Below are 23644 nucleotides of genomic sequence, written 5' to 3'. Positions count from 1 at the left end.
CTGCACCTTAACAGCTGGATAAGGGTGCAAGCCAATGCAGTAACATTATTGACCACAGGGTGGCGCTTAAGGCGGTTGAAGAAGAACAAGCGGAAAAAAACGAAGAGGAAGAAACTCGAGTAAACAAGAGAACAAAAACGAAGACTTAGATTTGTTTAAGTTATATGTCTTTTATTTACATGTAATGCACTTTGGAGTGGATTGTTGTGCTGGAAATTCTGTGGAGATATCCGGGGCTTATGGCGGAAAAGTGGACGGAGAGAATTAGTGCTTTCTTTCGTAGTCCTTGTAAATTTATTTCATCCACATCAGCGGACACTTTCCTGTCCGAATTACTTAGTGAACTCCGAGATGACAAAGTCACTTACACTACCAAGGTAGGTCCTCTCTAGTCATTCATTTACTGTAAATATTACATATACAGGGAATATTAGCAAATATGTAATTTAACATGCTCTTACAAATATGACAAGTACAGAAAGCACAGAAAGTTGATACAGCACCATTATTTATTAACATATATGCTTTATATATAATGTGGGTCAGCGTAAAATACTAAAGGCCTGTCCACATTTTCTGGTCGAAACGGTAAAGTCGATTCAGCCTTTCATAGCTTTTTTTTGATACAGGTCAGAGAAGTTTTAATGCAAACTATTTTACTTGTGTTCTTTGGTAAATAACTTTTACTCCGTTAAATTGAGTTACATTCCCCTAGCCAAATTGTTATTTGTTTTTGGTTTGTCAGAGAGACTTCCGCATCGAACACTGTCACGTGTGTGTTTCACCAATCCAACGTCGTGACTGGTGACGTTGGACTCGATTTCGCCAATCAAACGGGGCCAGGCAGTCACATGACCTCATATGAATTGAATTTACCACATTTCTGAATTAAATGTAGCTTGATCACATTTTAATGTGTACGTTAAATATGTTAAAGAAATAAAGTGTAGGTCAGTATATTGTACTGAATTTGAATAAATGTATTTTTGAAAAAACTGATAGAATGAAGCTGCAAAATTTGAAGCACAAAGTGTCAAAAGCCGATTTTAACGAGTTTTGATTGCATACTTGAAAGGAATTAGTAATGATCTTTGCCATTCGTTTCAGGTCCTCCTCCTGTCACCACTATGTGAGCATCCATCCCTCCTTTGTTCCTCCCAGTCTGTTGGTGAGGAGACACTGGTGGAGCTCTTGTCCATCTTTGTCCAGTGTCCACCTAAGTGTCTTCAGTTTCGCAATCACCTCCTCATCACACTCACATCTGTCTTCATTTGTACCTCCTGCGTGAGCAAAGAAGTCCACCTATGTGAGGACTTCCAGGATCTGCTCCTTCAGCTCGTGCAGGATACATCAGACCTCCACAGTGACCTTCTCTTAGGAGCTACAGCGTGTGAATGCCTGCGAGAGCTGGAGGCTTGCTGCCCCGGACTGTTGTCTCATCGCCTGGAGCTGATTGGTGGACTTTGGAGCAAAGAAAGTTCCAGACTTCACCAGGCTTACGCAGGACTGCATACCTTGGTGTTGAGGAATTGTCTTTACCAGCTGGCCCGAGATCCAACATCTGGTGATGATCATCTCCAAACTTTGTTAGGGTTAAATGCATTTACCTGCAAGGAAGCAGACCAGGAGGTAGTTGAAATAAAGAAAGACTCGTCCATCTTCTCCTCCCTTATAAGGGCTCACATGGACACAGTTGCCATTCTTCAGACGGGCCAGGACTGCAAGGATTTACGAAGTGTCTTATCTTCCAACCTGGAGAATTGTTTCCTTTTCACGCCACTGTATCAAGCAATGGTTCTCCACAGACTGATGGAGGTGGTTGCCATAGTTCCTGCCATCCCACCATCCATATTCAGGTCCCAGCTGCTGCGGCTGCTCGGCACCAGTGAGGTTAGTATTCTTTACCAGTCATATTGTTTACATTTTTATCAATCATTATATTTTACATTCCCATCAAGTTGAAGGCGATGTCCATACAAACATGGATATTTTCAAGAAGTGTATGTTTAGTGCAGGAGGGCCCACATTTTTATAGCCTTAAGTCCCAAAGATCTACCCCCTTACCATAAACACAGAATATACAGTCATGGAAAGAATATTAAACCACCCTTGTTTCTTCACTGGGCGGCACGGCGCATGAGTGGTTAGCACGCAGACCTCACAGCTAGGAGACGAGGGTTCAATTCCACCGTTGGCCATCTCTGTGTGGAGTTTGCATGTTCTCCCCGTGCATGCGTGGGTTTTCTCCAGGTACTCCGGTTTCCTCCCACATTCCAAAAACATGCTAGGTTAATTGGCGACTCCAAATTGTCCATAGGTATGAATGTGAGTGTGAATGGTTGTTTGTCTATATGTGCCCTGTGATTGGCTGGCGACCAGTCCAGGGTGTACACTGCCTCTCGCCCAAAGACGGCTGGGATAGGCTCCAGCATCCTCCGCGACCCTCGTGAGGAAAAGCGGTAGAAAATGAATGAATGAATGAATGAATCTTCACTTTCAAGCATAACTTTCACTCTGACACAAATTTAGCCATATATATTTTGCCAAAATATCTTAACAACGAAGCCACAACATTCATTCATTCATTTTCTACCGCTTTTCGTCACAAGGGTCGCGGGGGTGCTGGAGCCTATCCCAGCTGTCTTCGGGCGAGAGGCGGGGTACACCCTGGACTGGTGGCCAGCCAATCACAGGGCACATATAGACAAACAACCATTCACACTCACATTCATACCTATGGACAATTTGGAGTCGCCAATTAACCTAGCATGTTTTTGGAATGTGGGAGGAAACCGAAGTACCCGGAGAAAACCCACGCATGCACGGGGAGAACATGCAAACTCCACACAGAGATGGCCGAGGTTGGAATTGAACCCTGGTCTCCTAGCTGTACGGTCGGCGCGCTAACCACTCGACCGCCGTGCCGCCCAAGCCACAACATAAGCAACACAAACAAATGTTTGTTTACAAACATAACACCAAGAACTATTTACAGTTTTCCCATTTGCAACTGAACTGTGTGTGTGTGTGTGTGTGTGTGTGTGTGCACCCGTGTGCATGCATTAAAATTTCCCTTCAACCAACTCCTAATGCGCTACACAGCGAAATACCTTTTCATTTTTTGTTGGTTGCGAAATAGTAAGATACTTATCTGGAGGGTATGCATACAGTTAATACTGTGGTACAATGGCTGTCAGTACTGATGGTGAAACGTACTGTGTTCAGGTTTGCCTTCTTCATAGTACCCTGCTGATGAAGTGTGCATACACGGACAGCCTGTTCAGCACCGACGACGAAGCTTTCCTGCTGAGACGATTGGTTGTTCTCTCCCAGCATCCGCTGCTAAGGAAACCGCAGAAGCTCTTCTTCATGGACTATATTCTGCATTTTCCCGAGAACCGGCCAATCGGCTGTGGAGATGGCACTGAAAACATCCCCGTGCTGCTGACGCCCCACCTGGGCAGTACTCTAGCACCCACGGTACTCAATGATGACGCTTCCATGCTGGCACGCTTCAACCTGCTGGCGCTGATCTACCAGGAGGAGGCTGAGAAAGATGGAGGGGAGGAAAGCAAAGGGATGCTCTATCTCTACCAACACCTCATTTCGCTATTCCACATCGTGGAAAAAGGATGCAGCCGAGAGATTGTTGTGACATTTTTCCGAGCTGTTTACCTTTTTCTGGTCTACTTTTGTCCTGTGGAGAAATACTCTCATCGCATCGCAGATCAACTCTGCAAGCTTTATCGGCGTCAAGCCCACTTGGTACCACACATCCTCAACTTGGCCGACCAGGCTGCTGATGTGTTCCCTGAGTGTCGTTGGGCTGCCAGGCTGTGCACGGCCCTGCGGGAAACCATCATGGAGACTCAAGCCTCGGGATTTACCTTACAAGACCTGACCTGGCACCTCAAGGTGCTGGCTCGTGTGGCGGAGGAAGACCAAATCCCACAGCGAAGCACCCTGAACCTACTTTCCAACATGATTATGGCGCCTTCTTCATCACTGTGCACGAGTAGCGACTGGCGTCTGGGAAATGCGGTGCTGGGAGTTTGCCGCCGCTTGATGACACATTCCAGCCTCAGCTCACTCTTCATGCCTCTGGCCAACATCCTGCAGCATCTGGCATGTTGCTACGGCGACGCTGACATTGAAGACCATGCCCGACTGTACTACACCCTCCTGACGACGCTCTGTAAAGACAAGATGTCTGCTATCGTCGCACAGGATGTGAGGGAGCAAGGGCAGCAGATGAAGCAGCGCTCGTTATCCTGCATCATGGCGGACAGCGAGAGACTCACCGTTCACCACACAGATGAAGCAGTCTTTCAGCTGGTGGAGGTACAAAACCAAACCCACCTAGAAGGTTGTGACGTGGTTTCAAAGGAGACAGAGAACCGCTCAGGACTTGAAGCCTACAGAGATCAATTCAACGACGCTTGCTTTGGCTCTCAGCTGGTTTTGTACTATCATCTCAGTCATACTCCATTTTCCAACCAACCCTGCTTCGATAAGGTCTTCAGCATCTGCCTGCATTTCAGCTTCAGGGACGAGCACTACGAAGAACTCAGTGACTTCAACGTCCCTTGTCTGTTCAGGGGGAGTCCACCTCCTGTGGTGAAGCTCATCTTGAAGCCCAGGTTGCCCATCCCCACCACCCTCTGTGCCAGCGCTGTTTTCAGCACCTCCAACGGTCTGACTTGGTCCACATCCCTGCCAGACATCCACATGGTTCTTCAGCAGATGCTTGTACCTCTGCCCGTCCCCACTGCATGGCCCAGCGAAGACAAAGTCAGCGTCTTTGAGAGTCTTTGGGATGAAATCAGTGCGGAGAAACATGCAGATGATGCTAGCAGCCTGTTTTGTTGCCAGATGCAATCAAGGGAAGTGGAAGCCTTGGTGGAAAAACATTTCCTTCCCTTCGTTATATCACGTCGAACTGATCAGGCACAAGTCAACCTGCTCTTTTTCATCCCCCCACAATTTCACGTCCTGCTGAAGTTGATTTCAGAAGAGGATGCCGTTCATTTCAATATCGCTACAGATAACTGGCGCCTGTTGCCTCACGTCAGATCCTTTCTGTCCACTTTTACCTCCAATCTGTGATGTTTCAATCAACAATATGTACCCAACGCAACGTCAAAGTCAGCAAAATAAAGTTTCGTAGAACTTATATACTGTCTAGTTTCAGTCATAGAGCACTTTGGGTGTCAAGGAATGCACTATACCAGTTCAATCAATTATTACTGATTCTAGTTGTAGTTTTAAATGCATATGTCTCACTAAGTAAAGATCTTGGCCACACAATTATGAAAACCTGGCATCGTCAAAACACTTTTGTAGGAACTTAACAAGCGTTTAGGCCAGAAGTGAGACCCGCCAGATGTCTAAATCCGGCCCGCCATTTCAGGGGACCTATTTCAGCCTTTTGTATTGAGTTGTGGACTCCTGTAGAGGAGCTACACACAGAAAGCTTTCTAGATCTTCCAGAATCTACACCTATTCCAGCTGTATTTCCTTGGATTCCCAAAACGGTTTTAATTTATTCCAACCACTCTGCTGGGATTGGTGCCACAGCTTGTACCCAGACTCATCCATGTAAGGAAGTCACCTGCTGGATGGAGCCGGTCATGTCTCACAGGGAAGCATGGGAAGTCACAGTGTTAGAAACTGTGAAACCGAGCCATCCAAACCTCTTTCGGGGCTCACTTCCAAGTGTGCAAACTTATCTGACACTTTGGCATGGTTTAAATAATATACCATGCTAACAACATTTATATATCAGAAAAATGGAAAAAGCACAATAGGTCCCCTTTAAGACAATTCACATCAAAACTGTTGATGGCTTTTGTCGCCAAAATAGTTAGATGAAATCCGTGGCTTGTGCAGAAAAGCAATCCAAACAACACAATGCACACGAAGTAACCTACCTACTGCACCATGTGGGTAAATATCATTTCTATAGTCCCGCTGCAATGCATGCTGGGTAGCTTGTGGTAAGTGTCCAACATTTTGTCACGTTTGTTGCATTTTTGCTACATTGCAAAATATGTTGAGGAGGTTGTCAGAAAAAAAACAAGGAGTTAACAAACATACTCTTGATAGTCAGTGTTTTACTGTTCAAAATTCATATTGTGGTTGTAGCTGAACTACCCAGCATACCTTGCGGGCATTTGGAAATAACTGTTTTAATTTCTGTTATATTTAGCATTTACATTTGTGATGTAATAACTTGCTGTGGATGTGTTATATTTTTGTTTTGTTGGCATTATGCTTGATGCCACCTATATAGATGAAACAGACAACTATTCCAACAAATTATATAAAATACTGCTCATGTACTTACATGGAAACGTGTATATACAGTAGGGAAAGTAAGTATATTTATAACATTTTTGTAAGTTTATCCCACATCTGAGTGTCATAAATGAATTTGGATTTTAATGCGTAGAAGGTGCTACATACAATATGGTAAAATAATGTTCCTTTTATTTCCAACAGTGTAGCACAAAAGTCACATTTGACCACCACAGAGAGCAGGACAGCTCATGGCCATACAGTTCATATTAATAGTGCTCTTTTTTGGATATACTTTTTACATATATGAATTAATAATCATTCATTCATTGATAACATTTCAGTTAAAATCCAATAACATCCTAAATTTAGCTGAGACAAGTGCAAATGTTATTCATTATTATTAATTATTATTATTCATGTTCATCTGTGTATAATATCGTTGCTATTAAATAATTGCACAAAAATAATGACCCAGTTCTTGAGCCACATTTATTGAGCGGGTGCAGCCTCTTAATCGGTGAGACCTCTGAAATTGGGTTCCATGTAAGACGGTAGTGCAGTCTGCTGGCTGACAAGCTTGTCCATGATGGCGATCTCAGAGTCCCTCTTCTGTACGTCCTCCTCAGGTGTCCAGGACATGTCATGTTGAAGTTTGAATGCACCAACAAACTGGTGAGGACAACTTGGACCCCATTCCTGAAAAAAATATGAAAATAGCAACATGGGTGTCATTGGGTGAAGAAGCGTGTGCAGGTAGGATGGAACAGGTGGAGAAAAGTGTAATAGAAGAGTTTCAGCTAAAATAAAAGGAAAAGTATACAAAACTGTGGTGAGACCACCACAGAGACAGTGCCAATGAGGAAAAGACAGGAAGCAGAACTGGAATTAGCAGAGATGAGGATGCTGAGGTTCTCACTGGGAGTGACCAGGATGGATAGGATCAGGAAGGAGTACATCAGAGGGACATTACATGTTAGAGGCCTTGGAGATAAAGTCAGAGAGACCAGACTGAGATGGTTGGGACATGTCCAGAGGAGAGATAGTGAATATATTGGTAGAAGGATGCTGCCAGGCCGGAGGCATAGAGGAAGACCAAAGAGGAGGTTTATGGATGTAGTGAAGGAGCAAAGTCTTGTTGGTTAAAATAAATTAAATGCTAACCTTAGGAGAAATGATGGAAAAGTACTTTTGTCCAGATGGTCGCTCGTAGAGGTAGTACATGTTTCCTGGTTTCTTCACTATGTTACAGGCAGCATGATGAAGGTCAGCATCTCTTTTAGCTTCTTCCAACACCTACAAACACACATACATAAAGAAAAAGATCTCAATATAAACATATCCCATAGAAACTGAATCTGAATATTTGTGGTGTTGTTGGGTTGACGATTATTGTGATTACATGATGTATTTACTACACCCATAATGAAAGTCAGGTCCTGCTGCTGCACTCACCTTTCTCGCTTGTTCCTGTAGATATCTGATATGGTCAGCAATGACGGACAACTTGTTGCAGGCGTTGGCTTTAATAAAGTCATCTCCCTGAGAAAAGACAGCATTTTTAGTACTGTCCATTCACAGCAACAATGATTCAACTTTATTGTTATTGCTCATGTCACAAAATGCAGTTAGCATCCAACCAGAAGTGCAATTTTATAAGTACCTTAGTAGTAAGTAAATGTAGAAAAATGGACAGATCTACAAACTATAACAGGCTATGACTATAATACAGTGATGATATGTACAGGGATATAAATGATTATAATATGGCTATTGCAGATTACACAAATTATAAACAGTATGTACAGTATGGATGTGACATTATATAATAACAGTAATATGTACAGTATTGCAATGAAGTGACTAGAGTATGGCTATTGCAAATTATATAAATTATAAACAGTATGATCTGTGAATGCAACAAGATATAACAGCGTACAGTATGTGTACAGTATAGGTAATATATTATAATGAGTAAAACCTTTTGTACTTGTGCTGCCAAAGCCACCAGGTCCATGGCATCCCCCACTCTTGTAGTCTGGTATGCACTGACAAGTTCCAGTCCACCAGGAGCACTGCTACTCTCAACCAGAACCACTACAAAAACACACTCATTACTACGTTTATACATACACGCACCTTATTATACTTTTCACACTTATACACACATTTTTGTCAAACTAAACATTGTTAATCAAAGTGATAAAGTGATATTATACCTTTATATTATATTATACCTTATTATACCTTTCACACTTATACACACTGTTTTTTTAATTAAACATTGTTAATCAAAGTGATATTATACCTTTATATTATACCTTATTATACCTTTCACACTTATACACACATTTTTGTCAAACTAAACATTGTTAATCAAAGTGATATTATACCTTTATATTATATTATACCTTATTATGCCTTTCACACTTATACACACATTTTTGTCAAACTAAACATTGTTAATCAAAGTGATATTATACCTTTATATTATATTATACCTTATTATGCCTTTCACACTTATACACACATTTTTGTCAAACTAAACATTGTTAATCAAAGTGATATTATACCTTTATATTATACCTTATTATACCTTTCACACTTATACACACATTTTTTCAAACTAAACATTGTTAATCAAAGTGATATTATACCTTTATATTATACCTTATTATACCTTTCACACTTATACACACATTTTTTTTTCAAACTAAACATTGTTAATCAAAGTGATAGTCAATATATTAGGTTATAAATATGTCACTACATGATCAAGTATCTTCTCCAATTTCTACCATTTGTGTTGAGTACTTGAGTACTGCTAGTACTACAAAAGCTTATTGTGTCAGCCTATGGGGATATTTTCGTGTTTGCAAGTAGTTGAGTATAAGCAAGGTGTTTACCTTTGGTGCTTTTGTCAGGTTGACTTGGTAGGCTTACGGTTTTCTCCATTTTTATATCCTCTTCTCGATTCGCTGTAATTATGTTATGTTAACTTAACTAAAAGGTGAAATGACCTCTCAGGAGAACATACCGTTCTTGACACTACACACGTCAGCGCTTCCGGTGGTGTTAAGTAAGTAGTATGTAGTATGTGGTATGTAGTATGTGGTATGTGGTAGTGGTAGTATAAGGCAAAGTCCACGGTTGGACCCTCGAGGCACCGACTGTGACCCGGAAACCAATCTCACGTAGTAAACAACCGCTGTGACGTCACATCCGCTACCGTGGTAATTATCGTAGCATTTCCGCAATAGTTACTTCGGTGACAAAATGGAACAACATAGACGGAATATATACTATATATATTGTTTTTAAACCCCACCTAAGGTTTTCTTGTCAATCATATTTTATAATAAATCCTTTGTGGTGTTGTTAGGGATGTCTATACATTCAAGAATGAACTTGCCTCTGGAGTTATTATTGTAGACTTACTCTAAATTCTCAAATAGATGAATTTGGCACCTTGTTGCATTTTAAACAACTGGGAAAGTGTACAATACAATCTACTATTTAAAATGGACTCATCTTATTTTTATGTTTCTAAAGGGCTGCTTCGCATTTTTCCAAATATCATTCCTGTATACTGTATACTGTATACTGTATACTGTATCATTTTCTAAAATGTCAGTTATGATTAATGTTTTATCAGTTATAATCAGTATGGGGCGGCACGGCGGTCGAGTGGTTAGCGCGCAGACCTCACAGTTAGGAGACCAGGGTTCAATTCCACCCTCGGCCATCTCTGTGTGGAGTTTGCATGTTCTCCCCATGCATGCGTGGGTTTTCTCCGGGTACTCCGGTTTCCTCCCACATTCCAAAAACATGCTAGGTTAATTGGCGACTCCAAATTGTCCATAGGTATGAATGTGAGTGTGAATGGTTGTTTGTCTATATGTGCCCTGTGATTGGCTGGCCACCAGTCCAGGGTGTACCCCGCCTCTCGTCCGAAGACAGCTGGGATAGGCTCCAGCACCCCTGCGACCCTCGTGAGGAAAAAGCCGTAGAAAATGAATGAATGAATGAATGAACCTATAGACTGGGGATGCTCATCCATGAGTGAAATGGGCCGATGCCGATACCAATGCGGACAATCTACTAGATCAGGGGTCAGCAACCCATGGCTCCAGAGCCGCATGAGGGGATTGAGCCTCTTTGTTGTGGCTCCCTTTGCAATGCTTGAATATTTTATGTGGGGAAAATGCACGTTTTTGTAATGAGTTAAAAAAAAATCCAAGTTTGTGTTAGACCATGAATGCATCCTGTCTGAGTTCTGACTGCATGAGGATGAGCAGACAGGATGTTATTCAGTTCTCTCTCACACAGATAAACATGGAGGAAAAAAGTAGCACTTTTCCAGAGATATTTGACATTTCTAAAAAATAAATTAGAGATCATTTTAAGAAACAGTGGCATGGGTACTTGTTTTGCGCTTGTTTGCGTAAACAAATCAGGTAAGTTTACAGTAATTGAGTTGTGGACTCCTATAGAGCAACTACACACAATAACCCGCACAGAAAGCTTTCTAGATCTTCTAGAATCCGCACCTATTCCAGCTATATTTCCTTGGCTTTCCAAAATGGTCTGTTGTGGCTGTTGCAAGAAAGACTCAAGGTTTGTGTCTTGTGCAGAGCTTTATTTCTCATCGGCTCACAAAAATGGAACATCTTATATAGTGCTAACATTTACGCGCCAAAAGACAGGGATCAAACCACGCACCCAATTCGTCTACCGACTGCGTGAGAGACCTGCCCCCGAGTGTCCACCACACTGTTTTAATGTATTCCACCCATCGCCCAACTCTAGGCACGCTCACTCTGCTGTGATTGGTCCCGCTCCTGAGGACTCCCGGATACTGTCGAACCCCACTTTTTAAATTGTGTTCACTTTAAACTAATTTCTACATAATTTATTTACCCTTCATTGTTATTCTGCTAGGGCGGCACGGCGGTCTAGTGGTTAGCGCGCAGACCTCACAGCTAGGAGACCAGGGTTCAATTCCCACCCTCGGCCATCTCTCTCTCCCCGTGCACGCGTGGGTTTTCACCGGGTACTCCGGTTTCCTCCCACATTCCAAAAACATGCTAGGTTAATTGGCGACTCCAAATTGGTGTGAATTGCTGTTTGTCTATATGTGCCCTGTGATTGGCTGGCCACCAGTCCAGGGTGTACCCCGCCTCTCGCCCGAAGACAGCTGGGATAGGCTCCAGCACCCTCCGCGACTCTCGTGAGGAAAAGCGGTAGAAAATGAATGAATATAAAGTAATGCAACAGCAGAATAACATTCATTCATTCATTTTCTACCGCTAACCTAGCATGTTTTTGGAATGTGGGAGGAAACCGGAGTATTACATTATATAAATAAATTAAACAACTTATTAAATATACTATATAAACTATATAATAAAAATGTGTAAATAACAAATCAACATAGAAGGCACCTTAAAAATATCGAAATGAACACACTAGTATCAAGCCGATACCTACACTACCCTGGTATTCACATTATCGACATATGTATCGATCCTCACGGCTCCGGTGGGCGTGTCTATCCAGTGCTTAGTAAAAGTTTTTGCTAGTTTGTCTCTTATTAACTACGAAGTAGTTTAGAACACTACTATTATTCCTATATAATACACTATTATTATTATTTGAACATATGTTAAGAGAGGACTTCAAGTTGATGAAGATGGAAGTTGTTTTGTCGTTCGCAGTGATTTTTGCTGTGTTTTTCCCATCATGGACGTCGTGTAGTCATGTGTGTTCGGAGAATTACGATTGTCTTTTTGACAGCGCGGTGGAAGCTTACTACAAGCACGACTGGCTGTCCGTCATCCTCAACATGGAGAAAGCTCTACGGAACCGAGCTGCGGTACTCAAGGTGACGGCAGGCTGCCGACTCTCATGCGCTAACCAAACCGCTTTGGGAGCGCCATTGGCGGGCGTAGGAGTCCCCATCCCTGGGGTCGGTTCTGTGGAGGACCTGGGCTTCTTCCAGCGAGTCCTCCAGCGGGCACAATGCGTCAACTCCTGTCAACAAGACAAACTTGCTTTTTCTCTGCATCCCGTCAGTCAAGAAGTGGAGTTGGAGTTTAAGAAGAGGACGCCCTACAATTACTTACAAGTCGCATATTTCAAGGTAGAGTAATTCAATCGGTACACTAGTATAAAGTAATAGTTGTAGTCAAGTATAAAAGTCTGAAAGGTAAATCGTGGCAGCCGTTGCCCAACCCCCCAAAACACAAAGATGCCACGTCAGCATCCTTTCTTTAAAAAGTTCATCCTTCCAAGTTTATTCCGTTAACAGTTTATTATTGTGCGTGTTGCTTAGTTTCAAAATACATGTGTGCATTTTCTTCTTGTAGATCAATAAGCTGGACAAGGCAGTGGCAGCAGCCAACACGTTCTTTCAAGCCAACAAAGACCACACAGAGATGAGACAGAACCTGGACTACTACAGCATGATGTCAGGCGTACAGGCAGAAGACTTTAAAGATCTGGAAGCCAGGCCCCATATGGTACAAACAAAGATGTTCTCCAATCAGAACATGACTTGAACTTCATGTCTGTATGCTTGGTTTGTGTCAGGCAAAGTTCTTGCTGGGGAAGAGTTACTACAGCGACAACTCATTCGACCTGGCAGCCAAAGCGTTTGAGGAGGCGATAGATGAGTACTGGATAGCCGATAAGGAATGCAGAGCTCATTGTGAAGGAGCCTACAACTACGATGGCTACAATTACATGGAGTACAGTGCTGACCTCTACCAGACCATCACAGGTAACTCGTACGATGACTTTGGTTCCAAAGAAAGCGTTCTCTAATGGTGTACTTTGGGTGTCAGACCATTACGTACAGGTGCTGAACTGTAAGCAGCGCTGTTCCGTGGAGCTGGCGTTGCCTGCTGGGAGTGACAAGCCCTTTGACGACTTCCTGCCCTCTCATTTCAACTATCTGCAGTTTTCCTATTACAACAGTGAGTCCTACTCTGTTTTGTATTTTAAATTGCTAAGTCATGATCAATATCAGTATTAGAATGTCTTCTCAACCAAATTCCATTATAGTTACCCTTGAGAAAGAGACTCAGGGTGCCCCCTTGGTGTACATGTACACATGCACCTTACCAGAGTCATCGTCAAGCAAGAATAACGTCACCTTTTTGTTCACTTTTTACACTTTTATGTCTCACAAGTGGCAGTGCGCCAAGGAAAAGGAAAGCCATCACCAAAACATCATAAAAAGTTCATAACACTTTTATGTCTCACAAGTGGCAGTGCGCAAAGGAAAAGGAAAGCCATCACCAGAACATCATAAAAAGTTCATAACACTTTTATGTCTCACAAGTGGCAGTGCGCCAAAGAAAAGGAATGCCATCACCAGAACATCATAAAAAGTTCATAACACTTTTATGTCTCACAAGTGGCAGTGCGCAAAGGAAAAGGAAAGTCATCACCAGAACATCATAAAAAGTTCATAACACTTTTATGTCTCACAAGTGGCAGTGCGCCAAGGAAAAGGAAAGCCATCACCAGAACATCATAAAAAGTTCATAACACTTTTATGTCTCACAAGTGGCAGTGTGCCAAGGAAAAGGAAAGCCATCACCAGAACATCATAAAAAGTTCATAACACTTTTATGTCTCACAAGTGGCAGTGTGCCAAGGAAAAGGAAAGCCATCACCAGAACTTCATAAAAAGTTCATAGAGATAAGCCACGCCGATCGATATTTGCTTCTCTTTTGGTCTCACCATTATTAAGATGATTGAAGGCTAATGAATGCTAGAGGGGTTGTGGATTCTGTGAGCTGTTACAAGGAGATCTGGGAGAAGAAGACTGTTATTAGACATCTGCTTCAAGTTTGTTGTTGTGTTTAGGTGAAAGGTACGAGTTGGCCATAGAGTGTGCTAAGACCTACCTGCTCTTCCACCGGGATGATGAAGTGATGAAGCAGAATCTTGCCTATTATTCAGTCGTACTGGGGGAGGACAAGGCAGACCTCATATCCGCAAGACAGGTACAGTCTGTCAACTCGCATTTAAGAAGATCCTGGTATTTTTTGTAGACTGGTGTCAGGAGGCATGTCGTTTACATGCAGTCATCATGCATAAGAATGTTACATTCATTTTCATGATACTTGACCATTGATGCATGTGCAAGTGCAGGGCTAAAGTTATTCAGTGCATATGTTTAAAGATACCGTTGAAATATTTGCATTATTTAAAAAATGTTAACACACAACACGTGTTTATAGTTTTACAATCATAGTTCAATCAACACAGACACCACCTTCCCGTTTTTTGCTATGAGTGTTTCTCGCCTCAAATCTCTGCTTTTCTCTTGATCATGGCTGCAAAATAAGCCAAAATGAAGCCACAGAAAGTTGTGATCAAAGTGTCATCAATTTGATGATGAAGCTGAGAATCGCTACTGACGGATGGCAAAACACCAAGGTGGTGTCTGTGTTGATCTCACTGCCACATCGCATCGTTGGCAACAATCATGTCTTCAATTGCAGCCCATGTTTACTTTTTTTTAACAGTCCAAGGCACATTGTAGAAATAAAGTTGATTTCAGTTGAAATTGAATGTGAATTCTGAAGCTCAAGTGAAATGTAAAAATTAGGGCTATTAATCGATTAAAATATTTGATTGTGATTAAATGCATTTTGTCCATAGTTAACTCACAATTAATTGCATTTAATCGAAGATAGAAATAATCTTATAATATATAATAGGTGGCTGCACGGCGGACGAGTGGTTAGCGCGCCGGCCTCACAGCTAGGTGAACCGAGTACAATTCCACACACTGCCATCTCTGTGTGGCATTTGCATGTTCTCTCCGTGCATGCATGGGTTTTCTCCGGGTACTCCGGTTTCCTCCCACATTCCAAAAACATGCTAGGTTAATTGGCGACTCCAAATTGTTGTATAGGTATGAATGTGAGTGTGAATGGTTGTTTGTCTATATGTGCCCTGTGATTGGCTGGCCACCAGTCCAGGGTGTACCCCGCCTCTCGCTCGAAGACAGCTGGGATAGGCTCCAGCAACCCCCCTGACCCTTGTGAGGACAAACGGTATAAAATGAATGAATGAATGAATGAATGAATATAATAAGTGAGGGAAAAACAATAGCGGAGTCAAAAAAGGTATTTATTTGTCTCTCCAGATGCAAGGCAATGGAAAAAATGTCTAAAACGTGCAAATATCATGAGTGCATAGTATTTGCAAAAATATTTACAAGGATGACAAGGATTTACTGTGTATCACAATGCAATACCAACTCCATGTATCTTTAGAATATCGAATGTATCGAATTATTATTTAACAAAATAAATTAGTCACCACTGTTAACGCGCTATTTTTGAAAGCCCTAATAAAAAGACATTACAGGTAAAGGTCTCTGCCGATATTTGGTGTTGTTCAGACAAGAATTGACTTGTCTTTTGCCATCAGAACCATGAATTACCCAAAGAATGTTTGGAATTCAAGTTGTTTGCAGCGTTTTCAACAAATCTTTTGATCCCTCAGACTGTGAAATTGTTCATTGAACGCTCCCTGCTGGAGAAAGAACTGCTGTACTTTGGATATGAAGCTTTTGGGATCACCTTTATTGATCCTGTGAGTATGTCGACGCTTAATGTTTCATTAATGTTGCCAATGATTTTTTCCCAATTCAATGAATGTAGATTTTCTATTCAGGACTCTTGGACTCCAGAAGATATCATGCCTGCAAAACTGAAAGACAAACAAAAGTAAGAGTTTAGCATGATGAGTTTATTTGGTAAAGCATCATGTGTTGAACGCTGTTATGTTCTATATCTCAGGGCTGACAGAGAGACAGCAGCAAGGATTACAGAAGAAATAGGAAACCTGATGAGGGAGATCGAGACGCTGGTTGAAGAGAAGAAAAAGGACTCCACAGATGTAGCAAACATATTGGTAGGACAAGAAAGTAAGTATTTGAATATAAAAACCTTTCACTCATTCACTCTGAGCTGCTCCATCCAATGAGTGCACACTCGCTAGCACACTGCCACTCCCCACTGGGACACTGAAGGACTGACAGGAGGGTTCACTCGTTCATTCCGCTATAGAACAAACACATCCAGGTGTTGAGACAGATGCAGAGTGAACTCTCTTGTCATCCAGCCTGTTTGGTTGAGAGAGAGGAGGAAAACATACATGTCAATATATTATAATAATAATAAAAAAAATTATTTGTATAGCGCTTTTCAAAATAGAAAGCGCTTTTCAAAGACACTTTACAGAAGAATGGAGTTGAAAAAAGCAAGTAAACAGAGTAGAAGACACACCAAAATACAACATTCATTTGTTTATACACAGTTAAAACATGAGTAAAAGTGGGGCGGGGCACAGCAGTCAGATATAAAAAATATATATATATTATATATATTTATATATTATATTTATATATTATATATATTACAATATATGTTGTAAAGTTAGTTTTTGTTTATTGTGTGTTTATTGATTTATTGATTATCGCAACAGGCCTATGTTTCAGTCTATATCAGGGGTCCCCAAACTTTTTCCAGTGAGGGCCACATGACTTTTCTTTCCTCTGAAGGGGGCCAGGGTCAGGGTCGTATGTTTGTTTATGTTCTATGACTGGGGCAAAGTGTGGTTGTAGTCACGTCACAATAGGTTACCATTTCCAGTTCTATGACAGAAAAATGACCATGCTTTATTGTTCAAGGGGCCGGGACAAATGTGGAAGTGGGCCGTGTCCGGCCCCCGGGCCTTAGTTTGGGGACCACTGGTCTATATTATGTCTTATTTTCTCTTATATAGCTACCATAATTGGTAATATGCTTGTAAAAGTGACTATAGGGGTGTTATTTTATGTCTACGGGGCTTCAATGGTAATAAAAACAGTATTTAGAAGATCATAAAGAAGTTTCTATGCTCTAATTACCAAAAGATTCCTGTATTACAGCCGAGTCTGGACCCTATTATCCATCATACTTTATTATGTATTATATACAGTATACTGTATTCCCATTTGGTATCATGTGTTCATGTCTTGTCCTTGACATTTCTCCTGCAGGTGGAAGTCTACTTTTTGACAACATAAAGGTGACTATGACGTCGACGCAGATGAACGGTTCGCAACGGGTCCTAATTGATGGGGTGGTCACCGATGATGAGTGCAGGGACTTGCTACGTCTTTCCAATGTGAGTTATCTGAAGAATGACTGTTCTGTTAGATACTACACTGATATAATAATTATTGCAGACTCGCCGTGAACCAATAGCTTTTGGTGAGGGTGGGTCTTGAGGGCCTGGAGCTTTAAGTAGCGCATAAAGTACAGCCTTTTTAACGGGGTGCTGGACAGCATCCCCGCAGGAAGGAGTACATAACAGGGACATTACATGTTAGAGGCCATAGTTATAAAGTCAGAGAGGCCAGACTGAGATGGTTGGGACATGTCCAGAGGAGACATAGTGAATACATATATTGGTAGAAGGATGCTGCGTTTAGAGCTGCCAGGTAGGAGGCGTAGATGAAGACCAAAGAGGAGGTGTATGGATGTAGTGAAGGAAAACATGAGGGTAAATGAATGTAAAGTAACCATAGTGGTCTCCTATAGAGCAGCTACACACAATAACCCACACAGAACACGTTTGAGATTTTCCAGAATCTGCACCTATTCCAGCTGTATTTCCTTGGATTTGTGCTTCCCGCCAAAACAGTTTGTTTTAATTTATTCCACGCACGTCCACTCTACTGTGACTGTGATTCACACGCACAAAGAGCTTCCTAACTATGAACGAACCCCACTTTCTAATATGGTGGGTATAGGAGTTATAATAAATGAATAAAGTTTTTGGAAGAGTGGTCCTTGTCCCACACACTTTGTCACTTTGTGGAGCTAAGAAGCCAGACGTGAGGGCGGTGCATGGACGCACAGTGTGTCCGAAATTACTGTACCTTTCCCGCCGAGAATGCACTGCATCTGGGTCCAGCAACAGTTTGGTGGATATTTCACATCAATGTACACAAAAATGGTCCCCTGTAAAATGCTGTTGAGAGATGAAAATATTTTTCTCTTGCTGGGAATCACCAAATACAATAACTTCTGCCTGAGCTTGTTTTGTAAACAGAGTATAAGAGCTTGGGGGAAGGCAGAGAGTTTACATATAAGGAGGTCTGCCCTTCTGTGACATCACAAAGGAACAGTTAGACCACGCCTTTTGAAACCGAGCATTTTGAGCCAAACTTGAGTCAAACTTTTTTCAGGACTCACTTCCAAATGCGCAAACCTCACTATCTGAAACTTTGGCATGGTTTAACGGGAGAATACAACATGCTATAACTATATTTATAGATCAGAAAAGTGGGAAAAGCATCATAGGTCCCCTTCATAATGAAATGTCTAAATTTAGCCATAAAATTTTATTTAAAAAGTGCACAAGCAACATGTACTATGGGTCCTCCAGGAGAAATACAGGATACAAATACAAATACAAGCTGCTTTCCCACTTCTCATCTCATCACGTTGTTGCCGCTGTGTGCATCTACTAGGCTGCTGCCCTCAAAGGTGACGGATACCGAGGACAGCCTTCTCCGCATTCCACCAGTGAAATGTTCCAGGGAGTCACTGTCCTAAAAGCGCTGAAGGTATGTGGAAAGTAAACTAGTCATTCTATACTCAGGAACGTTTATTACTAATAACTTTTTTTCAAAATATCTGCTTGTCCGGGTCGCAGACGCAGTAGTCTCAGTAGGGAAGTTCAGACTTCCCAATCTAGGGCCACCTCCTCCACCAGGGGGACACATAGGCATTCCCAGTCCAGTTGAACTAATCCGTTCAGTGTTGTAGGCCTACCCCGGCCTCAGCTTTACTGTTAGCTCCTCCCAGGTGATGGAGTTCTTCACGTTATGTCCTCGTATGACTCCCGCCGCCCTACAGGGGAAAATAATTTTTACAACTTGTACCTGCAATCTTGCTCTTTCGATCCATCGACCGTCCATCGACCGCTTAATTGAGAGATTACCAGCTTATTGCCCTGACCATTTTGTTGAAAACCCGATCCCCAGCAAACATGTGACATTGCTTCTGTTGTTCCTACACCAGCTGGCACAAGAAGGAAAGGTTTCATTGAAGGGTGCTCGTCTCTTCTTTGACATTAGTGAGAAAGTGAAGAAGGTGTTGGCGTCGTACTTTCGCTTGACTTCTCCGCTCTACTTCTCCTACTCACACCTGGTGTGTCGATCAGCTATTGAAGGTAAGTCCGTGTATGAGTGTGCTGGTACAGTACTGTAATACTGCATATGTACTATATGTGATATTTTAATTGATAAGGGTTTACACTTCAAAAGATTCTCCATCTTACCCTCATGTGCGGGGTCTTTAAGCTGTGCTGATACATAAAGAATATCTTTATGTGGGACTGCAATGATACAGTACATAAACAATATCTTAGCTGTTCCTAGGACTATTTTGAGACAGAACAAGTATCTTAGCTATTCCTAGGACTGCTATGATTTACATACAGTATCTTAGCTGTCTTCCGTTCCTCGGATTGTTGTTATATACGATATACAAAGTGTCTTAACTGTTCCTAGAACTGTGATGACACGTAGACACTATTTTAGATGTTCATAGAACTGTTTGAAGACGGAAAGAGTATCTGAGCTGTTCCTAGGACTGCAGTAATATAGACTCGTTTTTTTAGTTGTTTCGCTTCCTAGCACTGTGATAATATACACAAGGTATTTTAGCTGTTCCTAGTACTGTTCTGATACATAAACAGTATACGAGCTGTTCCTAGGACTGTTCTGATACTTAAATGGTATTTTAGCTGTTCCTAGGACTGTTGTGATACACACATAAACAGTATTTGAGCTGTTCCTAGGACTGTTCTGATACATGAACAGTATTTTAGCTGTTCCTAGGACTGTTCTGCGACGTAAAAAGTATTTTAGCTTTTCTTGGGGACTGTTCTGCTACATAAACGGTATTTGAGTTGTTCCTAGGACTGTTCTGATACATACATAAACAGTATTTGAGCTGTTCTTGGGACTGTTCTGCTACATAAACGGTATTTGACTTGTTCCTAGGACTGTTCTGATACATAAACAGTATTTTAGCTGTTCCTAGGTCTGTTCTGATACATACATAAACATCATTTTAACTGTCCCCAGGACTGTTCTGATACATGAACTGTATTTTAGCTGTTCCTAGGACTGTCCTGCTACATAAACATAAACAGCTGTTCCATGGTCTGTAACGATACATCCACAGTATCTTAGCTGTTCCGAGGTCTGTGCACATCAACATGTAGGCCTTCCAAATCTATAAATATCATTTCTACCGCTAAAACTCACTGCTCAAGCATGTCATTTTCCTGTGAAGTTTTCTAACTATCTTCTCAAGACGTTGCCATCCAGAAGCGAAGGTCACGTCTAAGAGTAAAGCTTAAAGAAGTGTCACTACTTTTGTTCCTCTTGTTTATCATCCAGAGAAGCAGGAAAAGCGTGAAGATCTGAGCCACGCTGTTCATGTTGACAATTGCCTGCTGGTCTCAGAGCTCAATGAGTGTTTCAAGGAACCTCCTGCGTACACACAGAGAGACTACAGGTGATCACCTTGTTTTTTTTCATTCACAAAACCACCTGAATGCAAATGCTAAGCTTTTCTGTCTCCAACAGTGCCATTCTTTACTTGAATGACGACTTTGAAGGAGGGGATTTTATTTTCACAGAGTTGGATGCCAAATCAGTCACGGTATGAATCCAAGATTTTATTTTGAAACATACCGCGATGTTGTTTTTACCTTTTGCTTTCTGTAGGCGGTGGTGCGTCCACAGTGCGGCCGTGTGGTCGCTTTTGGAGCAGGAAAGGAAAACCCGCACGGTGTGAGAGCTGTCACAAAGGGACAGCGGTGTGCCGTTGCTCTGTGGTTTACCTTGGATCCAGCTCATGAGGAAAAGGTACGTGTCATCCATGTAGCCATTACACAGCTTTTTTCACACTCTTATTGCCACGTGTCATCTTTACAGGAAAGAATCCAAGCGCAGGATATGCTGGAGATGTTCTCTACAACCATCAAATCGGACTTCATCTCAAACGAGGCAACCATGCCCTCAGGATCAAGCAAAGAAACCAAACCACAAGAACAAGATGGTCAGAAAGTCGAGCAGAACGCTGCAGATCCTCAGGACAAAACTCCTGAAGTAAAGGTGGATGCTGCTCAAGGTATTAGCATGGTCACAACAAAAGACACGCAAGTGGACGAAAAAGACACCAAACCACTTCAACCCAATCCAAAAACATCCACGACAGACTCTAAAGACGAGCTGTGATCAAACTCCACCTTTATTTTTTAGTTTAGTGGTCCAAAAATGGCTTATAATGTATTTTATTTAATAAAATCTGCCATCTGACTTTTAGACAATTTTGCAGGTTTTCTGTCCAAAATCACAGGATTGCTTGCTGACACATTCATCTTGAACCAGGTAAGGATTGCCGCTAGATGCTCACAAGCCAAGCTAGCCGTTGCTAACAGGCACGCTTCACATCGTTTGCCTAGCAGGAAAAGATAAGAATGCTGGTGAACTTCAGCTTCTTGATTTCTGTGGTCAATGTCTAGCAGCCACTTGGACAATAGGCAACTCTTAGTTCCAAGGCGCCCTCTATTGGCTTTAACATGTAAAACAGCGTACTGAAACACAGTCTATCACTTTTCCATCTGTTCTTTTGCCATAATTGATAACCAAGCATTTTCATTGGCTTATCTTTCAAACAGCACCAACATGCAAGTAATGTATGACAATAGATATGATGTTTTCCTCTGGGGAAAAAAAACCTGAACAGAACTCAGGCTTTGTGGGGTGGCCATCTGTCTCGACCATTTGGGTTAAGAGACGTATGATAGTACTCCCTGACTAACAGAGGCCACAAAAAATAGGTTACATTGAGAGTTCCAATGTAATTTTTTTCCATGGATCCCAGAATTCCTGCATTTTGAATAGTGCTATTTCTAATTAAGGTGTGTATGGATGGCTGTGTCCTGAATGCAACATATGTCATATGCTTACATATGTCATGACATATGTAATTCGCTCTGCAATGTTTTCCGTATGCAGACTGCCCATCATGCCAACAACTTCATTATATCAATCCCAATAGAAAACACCACCTTAGTGTTTTGCTATGAGTTATTTCTTCAATTCAATAGTGTGTTCACATGGGGTTTCACCTTCCTTATCTAAATGCTAGCACCTGCAACTTTTTAGGCTCCATGGTGAGAAACACTATTACATTCAAGAAATAACTCATGGCAAAACAAGAAGGTGATGTCCGTGTTGATCTTGCTGCCACTTTGTGTCTTTGGCAAAAATCAAATCTTCAATGAAGTTAAAAAGTTAATTGATCCCTCTTATGGGGAAAATGGTTTTGGTTAGAGTCTGACCTCCTTGAACGGATCAATGATGCTAACCAAGGTTGTGCTGTATTCCAATAGCAAATTGCTCTAAAATAGAAATGGCATTGGGTGAATAAGAAGCGTCATAAAGGAAAGGAGAGATCGTGTGAACTGTAGAAAGAGAAACTGCAGGGTTGACAGTTCAAATCCCACTTCCTCCATCCCGGTTATTTCTGTTAGGTCCACTTGGGACTCTTCTCTGACCAAGATGCTTGATCCTGCTCCTGGGCGTTGTAGCATGCCTGCACCTCAAGGGATCAATGCAGAGATGAATGTAGATTTCTTAATGATTGAAGCCATATTCATGTTCAAGGACACACATTCTTTACTCAGTGCATACAGATGAACAGTGTGTGTGTGGTGGGGGGGTAGTTTTGAGTAGTTGCATTGTGTCTTTGTAGAAAAAGAGAGTGGCACACTGACCGCTTTGTTTGGTTGGATTTGTGTCTTGTGGGTTGGAGCATTGTTTGTTGAAGAAAGAGTGGGAGAAAGATGTGCCCGGCTCGGAGTACAGTAAACAAAAGAAGTTTAGTCTGTGATTGGCACAGCTATCTCTGATGGCCCAGACCTATCATATGTTTCCATTTGGAATCATCATCCTTGTCAATAATACAATATTACAGTCAAAGCACTGTTTTCTGTATGATTAGGTTTTCAATTGAAATTTTGCCCTGGTTATCACACAATATTGTGTTTAGTTACCCTTTGGTATGATGAATCTTGTGGTATTAATAACGATGTGGACGGAGGATACTCTCTGCATTGCTTGTTTATTCGGCCATCTTGGATCACACGCCCAACACCACATCCGGTGATAGCACGGTAACCTGCAGGGTTTTCCAAAAGTACGATCCAAAGACTGTTTGTGGCCTGTGGTGTTTTTTATTGGCCCAC

At 41.8% G+C, this 23644-nt stretch overlaps 3 protein-coding genes across 3 annotated transcripts; 2 read left to right on the top strand and 1 right to left on the bottom strand.

Moving 5' to 3' along the window:
- The first annotated feature begins 69 nt into the window (after positions 1–69).
- ap5b1 (adaptor related protein complex 5 subunit beta 1) lies at positions 70–5173 on the top strand. Its single transcript, XM_058055712.2, has 3 exons — positions 70–377; positions 1108–1890; positions 3226–5173. The coding sequence occupies exons 1-3, from the start codon at positions 240–242 to the stop codon at positions 5104–5106; spliced, it is 2802 nt and encodes a 933-aa protein (XP_057911695.2). The 5' UTR covers positions 70–239; the 3' UTR covers positions 5107–5173.
- Positions 5174–6477: 1304 nt separating this feature from the next.
- Positions 6478–9469, bottom strand: lg18h1orf50 (linkage group 18 C1orf50 homolog). Its single transcript, XM_058055713.2, has 5 exons — positions 9204–9469; positions 8279–8394; positions 7753–7839; positions 7462–7593; positions 6478–6996 (listed from the first exon to the last, which is right to left on the bottom strand). The coding sequence occupies exons 1-5, from the start codon at positions 9250–9252 to the stop codon at positions 6811–6813; spliced, it is 570 nt and encodes a 189-aa protein (XP_057911696.2). The 5' UTR covers positions 9253–9469; the 3' UTR covers positions 6478–6810.
- A 2227-nt stretch (positions 9470–11696) lies between these two features.
- p3h1 (prolyl 3-hydroxylase 1) lies at positions 11697–21731 on the top strand. Its single transcript, XM_058054962.2, has 15 exons — positions 11697–12439; positions 12666–12818; positions 12889–13078; positions 13143–13274; positions 14174–14313; positions 15827–15916; positions 15998–16050; positions 16123–16250; positions 17367–17494; positions 18846–18941; positions 19399–19549; positions 20787–20904; positions 20976–21051; positions 21117–21257; positions 21327–21731. The coding sequence occupies exons 1-15, from the start codon at positions 11960–11962 to the stop codon at positions 21627–21629; spliced, it is 2379 nt and encodes a 792-aa protein (XP_057910945.2). The 5' UTR covers positions 11697–11959; the 3' UTR covers positions 21630–21731.
- Positions 21732–23644: the final 1913 nt, after the last annotated feature.

Source organism: Doryrhamphus excisus, linkage group LG18 (assembly GCF_037039965.1).
Source record: "Doryrhamphus excisus strain RoL-2023G ecotype Guam linkage group LG18, RoL_Dexc_Guam_v1.1, whole genome shotgun sequence".
NCBI lineage: Eukaryota > Metazoa > Chordata > Actinopteri > Syngnathiformes > Syngnathidae > Doryrhamphus > Doryrhamphus excisus.
The sequence above is the reverse complement of the archived record's forward strand: the minus strand, read 5'-3'. Positions and strand labels throughout refer to the sequence as shown.

Coding starts and splice junctions, on each gene's coding strand:
- p3h1 (XM_058054962.2), top strand. CDS start 11,960: ATGTTAAGAGAGGACTTCAAGTTGATGAAGATGGAAGTTGTTTTGTCG. Junction 14,314..15,826: donor ACCTCATATCCGCAAGACAG/GTACAGTCTGTC, acceptor TTGATCCCTCAG/ACTGTGAAATTGTTCATTGA. Junction 21,258..21,326: donor ATCCAGCTCATGAGGAAAAG/GTACGTGTCATC, acceptor TCATCTTTACAG/GAAAGAATCCAAGCGCAGGA.
- lg18h1orf50 (XM_058055713.2), bottom strand. CDS start 9,252: ATGGAGAAAACCGTAAGCCTACCAAGTCAACCTGACAAAAGCACCAAA. Junction 7,594..7,752: donor TACAGGAACAAGCGAGAAAG/GTGAGTGCAGCA, acceptor GTGTGTTTGTAG/GTGTTGGAAGAAGCTAAAAG. Junction 6,997..7,461: donor TTTCCATCATTTCTCCTAAG/GTTAGCATTTAA, acceptor TATTTTTTTCAG/GAATGGGGTCCAAGTTGTCC.
- ap5b1 (XM_058055712.2), top strand. CDS start 240: ATGGCGGAAAAGTGGACGGAGAGAATTAGTGCTTTCTTTCGTAGTCCT. Junction 378..1,107: donor AAGTCACTTACACTACCAAG/GTAGGTCCTCTC, acceptor CATTCGTTTCAG/GTCCTCCTCCTGTCACCACT. Junction 1,891..3,225: donor GGCTGCTCGGCACCAGTGAG/GTTAGTATTCTT, acceptor TACTGTGTTCAG/GTTTGCCTTCTTCATAGTAC.